General features: G+C 34.3%; 1 protein-coding gene and 1 long non-coding RNA gene across 2 annotated transcripts; one reads left to right on the top strand and one right to left on the bottom strand.

Annotated features, from left to right (window-relative positions):
- The first annotated feature begins 1,401 nt into the window (after positions 1-1,401).
- On the top strand, positions 1,402-2,386 carry LOC133196474 (uncharacterized). The gene is made up of 3 exons (XR_009722356.1): positions 1,402-1,454; positions 1,786-1,883; positions 2,045-2,386. It is a non-coding gene; the product is annotated as an uncharacterized LOC133196474 (long non-coding RNA).
- Positions 2,387-3,524: 1,138 nt separating this feature from the next.
- Positions 3,525-4,517, bottom strand: LOC133196880 (uncharacterized). Its single transcript, XM_061332728.1, has one exon. It carries the CDS (start codon positions 4,515-4,517, stop codon positions 3,525-3,527), a length of 993 nt encoding a protein of 330 aa, XP_061188712.1.
- Positions 4,518-7,157: the final 2,640 nt, after the last annotated feature.

The raw sequence follows: 7,157 nt of genomic DNA, 5'->3' as shown, positions 1-7,157 counted from the left end.
AGCAGTTATTTCCCTTGCCGTTGCTATGCAGAATGTAAACAAACCGCCATTTTCCCCCTCGCTTCAACAAAACGCATTCGATCGAGTGATTAGGGTTAGGGTATATTGTTTTAAGATTGGAACTGTTTTATAAATCCACTCTTAAATCTTCCTGACTTTGGGCTAATTCATGTAATTTTTGCTTACAAAAGGCACTGCCAAGTGCTTTTTGTGACCAAAAACTTGCATGAATCAGCCTAATGTTGAACCGTGCCCATATACCATCTTATAGGAGTAAAGCATGAAACATGCAAAACTTAAACAGACCGTTAATTAAATATGGCATTGTATGCGATCTACGAATTAGGTTTAGTGTATATATAGCTCGGATATTGTAACTGTTTTATATTCACCCATGCTCGCATCTATACCACTTTGGGCTTATTCATGCAATTTTTGCTTACAAAGAACAGGAAAGTTTTGCGAAACTTGGATGAATTAGCCTTGGTCTAATGTTGAAACATGCCCGATATTGTGCGCTAAGTTTTGGCAAGTAATTGGTAAAAGCGACTTACCGTTTACTTAAGCTCGATATCCTAACCTCCTAATGTCCATATTCAGAATATTTTTTTCTTTCAAATCAATGGTGATGTACAATTCAATCAACCAATTACTAGTAATTAGTTATCACTTGTTAAATCCCTGCATTTCTCACAAAAATCTCGCAATTTTAGTAGCATTTCACTTTGAGTCCTATCAGCTACTTCTTCATCAGTCTTCATTACGTCAAAACACAAGTGACGCACGTCATGAATATTTATGAGATTACGTCAAAAACTGATCATGTGACCACATTCCTAAACAACGCAAAATGGAGTTTTATCTACTAAACAAGTACGTTATTTTACGAAACCTTTTAATTCTCATTTAAAAAACTGTGTTTAAAAACCAGTTTTTTAAACCCAATTTTTCACAAGGAACACGATTTTTGGCTCAATTTTGCGATTTGTAGCCTTTTTTATCGATTTTGTCGATCGCTCACGTGATCGTATTATATTGTACACCGCCTTCGGCGGCACCTATTTTAGCGCCATATTTATAGGGACCGGTATACTAGAAGTGTTCCCACAATCGAAACTTGATTGACTTTTTGCAGAATATTACGTAAATCAATACGCAGATTAGAATTCGTCAGAAATGCAACAAAAAAGAATGGAAAATTACATTCAAATGATTTCTGGGCCGTTTTAAAATAAGTCTGTTTAAAATTAATTATATTCTTAACGTCACCCGCGCGCGTAGGTTTAGGAGAAATACGTCTTTGAAAAAAACAAACAATTCGGAATTTCATATATTCGGTTCTACATTTAGCGACTTAATTCTGCATCCCGCAGTGACAGAAAATGTGCTTTGATACCGCAGTTGTTGTCTTATTAACAGAAAACTAGTAAATTAAACAGTATTGGATCATAAATGTAAGTAAAACATTGATGATTTTATGATTGAAGTTAATGACAAAGTCTAGTTTGTTGAGTTTTTATCAGTCTTCGTATCACAGACTCTCAGTTCGTAATTATGTTGGATGAACTATTCATTATGTTTGGAGAGAATTGCAAAACTTTTTACTGAGTGTAAAGTGTGTCAGAAACAAATATTTTATAATATACAGTGAGATGCATCATTTAAATTTTATTTAATAGTTTCGTCTTAAAATATTTTTGTAAACATTTAAGATGTAGCATTCATGTACCTATAAATGGCAACCATTGTAGAGAAAGATAATATTAGTCATTGCCATTTGAGCAGGGATAAGCTTAGAGAAGATAGGGCCTTTCAAGCAAAGGAGAGTAAGGAAAGTGGGGTATTCCAAGAAGTGAAGAATCCTGTCGTGTGTGAAATTCAAGGTAAAATTATCTAACACCTATGGTCCAAATATAGTATTTACACTTTCAAAACTAAATGCTAGTAGATCTAGTACTATGAGTGAAAATACAGCAGAATTCAATTTCGAGATATTTTCAATTTAAGAATGTATTAAATACTGTCAACATAATTTTAATTGTAGATATCAATCAACTATTCCCACAAGAAGAAGCATTTTCTTACAGGATACCATGGACGTGTAGCAATATAAATCCAAAGGACAAATGAGGCCAGTTACAAGTCACTCTCCTGCACATTCAGTCTACATTGTTTGCTCACAAAAGGATTCAAACCAATATACATATTAAGGAAAAACTCTGCTTAGGAAATTAGACTTAGATGTCATATCCAATACTCTTATTACTCAATAGTGTTTTTTTAATGTACTGAATAGGTTAATTTTAATAAATTCACAAATGTTTAAAATTTTTGTTTGTTTATTTTTTTTCTCCCTCCCTCGTAGGTTTTGAACTTTAGAGGTGACGTTAAATGTAGAATTAACTTTGAACAGCCTAACGAGAAAAAGAGAAAAGAATAATAACATTTCAGTGCTGTTAATAATTGTTTCTGAATTCGTTACATAAATACATAAAAATTAAATATTATCTGAATACGACTTATAATTCAATTTTGTCAAGTAAGCGTCAGGAAGAGTAATTTGTTATCACGTCCCTCCGTTCATTAGCCACTGTCATTTTTATTAATGGCACCATTTTTAACAATATTTATTGGGAATTATGCTCCTAGATAAAAAAAAACCTTTACAAACATGTTCATTTTATCTGATTGAAAAACATGCGGGCTTAATACGAACTAATTCTTCTTTTTAATAAGTTCAAAGAAAGTCCAAATATGTTCATTCAATGTGTCAAAACAGGCTGACCTTGTTGATGATTCGATGATTCAAAGTGATATAAAGATTCTCAGCCACTTACAACAGGACAGGACTTTTTCTTGAAATAATAGTGATTAATTATCGTTATTTCTAATATATTGACCGTAATCACCCCCGTCAGAAATAAATCTATTATACTTTTTTTTTTAATTGTATTTGTTACAACATAGCAAGTATATCATTACTTTAGAGATGTAATGTACAAAAACAATTCTATAAATCATCATAATCTTCTTCGTAAATAATTTTAGCGATGAAAAGCTTTTACTGTAGAAACATTGCCTCTTAAAACATTGTGTACTTCTACCGTTTTGCTTCGGTTAACAATACAGGGGCCTACTGGGGCATATACTGTGGCATACCGTAGATCACTGTAGGAAGCAGTAGCCATACTGGGGCCTACCGTAGACGTACTTGGGCCTACTGTAGGTAACTGTGGCATGCTGGGGATACATACAGTGGCATACTGAGAAATACTGTATATGCAGAGGAGACATACCGTACCATACTGTAGATATACCGTAGATAATTGTGGAAATGCTGTAGGTTACAGAGAAAGACAGAGGATTTTCATACAGACAGGGGTTTTGAAAGCCAGTAGTGTTTTGATCTGATGACCCGCCCCTGTCAACTCGATGTGAAAAGGCTATTCGGATCAGGTTACTGTTATTATAATATTTAATATATTTATTTCGTATGAGTGAATTTTATCAAAATATATGTATAATTACATTTTACATTTGAACACTTTGACAAATCCTTCATTGTATCCCACCCACAGTGTAGACTTGCACAGTGTTAGTCTGCAAGGACGGTTCACTTCATTCTCTTTTAGTAAGAACTTGAAGAACTCAACATCAGGACTCAGCAGATGGATCTGTTTGTTACCTAGGTCTGTAACAAGGATGTTACAGAGGGAGTCACACACTACATCAGTTGGATAAAAGTTCTTTGTTAGGTTCTGTCCACAGTAAACAGACTTCATACGACCAGAAGAAGACATAATTACTAGATCACCTGTAGTGGGACTAGTAAAGTTCACAACACAGATATCACTGTTACTGTTCTGTGTGACTCTGACTGGTAATGTAAACAGTCTGGTCTGACCGTCCTCCTGGTACTCATACTCACGGATGACATCACCTGTCACTGTGATGTGTCTCACGATACGTCTGCTGTGAGAGTCCAAATTGTAATGCTCTGATTTGTTGTCTCTCAAGGTGACCAGCAGTCCACCGTCCACTGACTGACAGATTGCTCCTGGTAGCATTGGTTCCGTCCTGACAACTCTAGATATGGATCCTGATGGTGACAGACGGCCGATGGTCTTATTACTTAAGTCACTAAAATAAACTTCACCGTTATCAGTCGCACACATGTCATTAGGAGTGAGACTAATTTTTTCTCTTGTGGCACCTTGATTGTTGACCTTTTCTATATACTTTGATTTAAATTCTCTTATGTAACATTCCTCTTCACTGACTGTCTCTAACACAACTATTATATTATCTCCATATTGAAATGAGTTGATCTGAGTCACATCAATGCATGTATCATCTAAATCTAAAGTAATTCTTCCAACCAAAGACTCAATTAAGTCCTCGTTTATCTCACCTCTTGTGTACGTCACTGAATGTTCATAATTTTTTATAGGAACCTCCAATTCAGACAGCATTTTTGTCAGTTCTCTGTGGTTGTCAATCAAGCTGTAATCTGACATGGTGCTGTTGCTCTCCTCCAAGAATTCCACAGTGTCAATAATTCTTCGTTTCTTCTTTTTTTAACTCAGATTTCACATGGTTCAGTTGATCATTAATTTTAACTAAATTACCTCTCAATGTTTGTTCATGGTGTTTTTTGATATCTGTCAGCCTGGCCATTATCTCATCATAATGCTTCTGTAGTTTTTTAATCTCAGCGTCACACAGTTCTTTATTTTCTGTGATCTGTTTTGACATCTTCACTATCTTCTCGTCAATCCCAGAAAGATCTTCTTCCTTGATTTTCTTCATAAATTTAAGCAGACCCCTCCTCCTTAGGCTAGCTGCAGTTGGAAGAGTTTTCCAATCATGATTTCTATGATCTGTTTTGGCACACTCAGCACAAATAAATTTATCACAGTCCTCACATATCATATCAATAGGCAATTCGTGAAATTCACACATTTCAATATGCTCTTGTGGCGAGCCCAATGGATATTTTGTCGCCTTACTGTCCGCCATGTTTGTCGGATGTGTCTAATGTAATGACCCCCTTTCTATGTGCATTTTAGATACAGGAAGAATTGTCAAGAGCCACTTGAAATTTAATGATTAATTGACGTGCAGTAAAATGTAAAAAACATGAATATATATATACAACTGAAGATATGAGGAAAAACATTTAAATGGAGGAATTATTGTATACATGTATATGTTATTTATCAAAGAGAGAGAGAGAGAGAGAGAGAGAGAGAGTTGGGCGGGAATAAGTATCCTTATAAAGTGAATTGCTCTGTGCTTTCTATACTAAAATGTCTTCACTTGCATGGGGCTGATGTGTTAGTTTAAGAATTTTTGTAAATTAAATGTGCTATGAAATAATGTTAATTTTATTACACTATATATCAATAAAGATCCTCTAATAAAACTATGTCCACATAGCTGTATCTCAATTCCAATCTTCATGACCATGAAGTGTAGGACGGCGCCGAGAGAATTCCATCGGCATCGAAAGCAAGTTTTAGACTTGCCTACATAGCCGAGCGGTCTAGTGTGCTGTTCCAGAACTGGTAGGAGACAGATTCCGCAGCTCGAGAGTTCAATCCCAGTTTTGGGGCGGAATTGAGTATCATATTCAATAAGGATAGGAATTGTATGTTTTCGAATAGGAATGATAATAATATGTTTTTTTTATAGGAATAACATGTTTATCAAATATAAATCATTTAATTATCGAATAAGATTGACAAAATTATCGAATAGGAATCACATGGATTTCAAAGAGGAATAACAAATTATCGACTAGGAATCACATGTTTTCGAATAAAAATTACATTTATCGAATAAGAATGATAAATTATCGAATAGGAATCACATTGTATCGAATAGGAATGATATGTTTTAAAAACAGAATAACAAAATTTTTGAATAGGAATAACACAAAATTATAATAATGCAACCTTTTAAATGCTATACTCCTGTTTATTAAACGTGCATCTAAAGATATACATACTTTTCATATGCTTTTCCTGGAGGTCAGAATAGGTTTTAAATTTGCAATAAATGTAAAGTATAAAAGGAAAAAAAAAACTTTTATAGATCTTTTGCAAAGCAACAAGAATACAAATTATGAAAATGGTATGATACAAGTCTCTTGCAGTGTTGATAGAATTTTTTCAACCCCTCGCTACATATTGGATACGTATTTCAGAAAGTTATAGGATGAAGTTGATGGTTATAATGATAAGATGATTATGAAAGTGATATAATGCTCAATTGTTTGTATGAGCCTAATACAGTTTCATAAATTTGTGGCAACATTAAAAAAATATATACAACTTTAAGTACACTCTGTATATACTGAAGCATCTCGTTGGCATAACAAATTGTTATTACATGACTTGAATAAATGGAATCAGATGTTTATACAAGAATATAATGATTATTTTAAGTCACATGTGTCACTCACGTGACCTAGCTATTGCTATCAGTTTTCGTCCGCCGTAGTCGGTCGTAATTTGTTTTAGATAATTTCAGCTTTTGCTTCCGAGAACGGCTGAAAGAATTTCAATGAATTCTGAATTATAACGTAAGGAGAACAAAGATACGGCAAAAGAGAAGTTCCTTTTTGAATTATAAGACGTTGGCACGATTTAAGATATTTTTTAAACTATGAATTAAATCAAACGTCTGCAAGTTATGAATATGTGTAGATTTATAAAAACACTAAAGGTCAGGCCCGTAGGAAGCAATTTCAGTTTGGGGGTACAGCCATATATTTTCAGTTGTGGGGGGGGGGGGGGGCACTATCAACTACCAAAAATTCCTTGACGAGCAAACAAAAAAAAAAGAAAAGAAAAAGAATAGAAAGAAAAAGGTCATTATAGACGTTTTTATTGAGGGGGCACAAGCATATAATAGATATATAAAAGATATTTTCTAGTATTCTATATATCGGTAAAATTATTGGGGGGCGTGCGCCCCCCCCCCCCCGTTTCCTACGGTCATGAAGTTAGAGAGACTTGGTATGCATTCAAAGTAAACAACCACTAGTTAATCTGATAAAGATAATCGACAAGTGTTAATCTTACCAGCTTCAGACTCTCTGTTTTGCTGGGCATGAATGATGCATTCGAGAATGGTTGTGTATGCTGTAATGT

The sequence above is a fragment of the Saccostrea echinata genome, unplaced genomic scaffold (assembly GCF_033153115.1).
Source record: "Saccostrea echinata isolate AGI-Se365-2 ecotype Australia unplaced genomic scaffold, CSIRO_AGI_Sech_v1 ptg000030l, whole genome shotgun sequence".
NCBI classification, from domain to species: Eukaryota; Metazoa; Mollusca; class Bivalvia; order Ostreida; family Ostreidae; genus Saccostrea; species Saccostrea echinata.
This window is presented reverse-complemented; position numbering and strand designations above follow the sequence as displayed.

What these genes read in the sequence shown, in the direction of transcription:
- LOC133196880 (XM_061332728.1), bottom strand. Translation starts at nt 4,517, where the DNA reads ATGTCAGATTACAGCTTGATTGACAACCACAGAGAACTGACAAAAATG.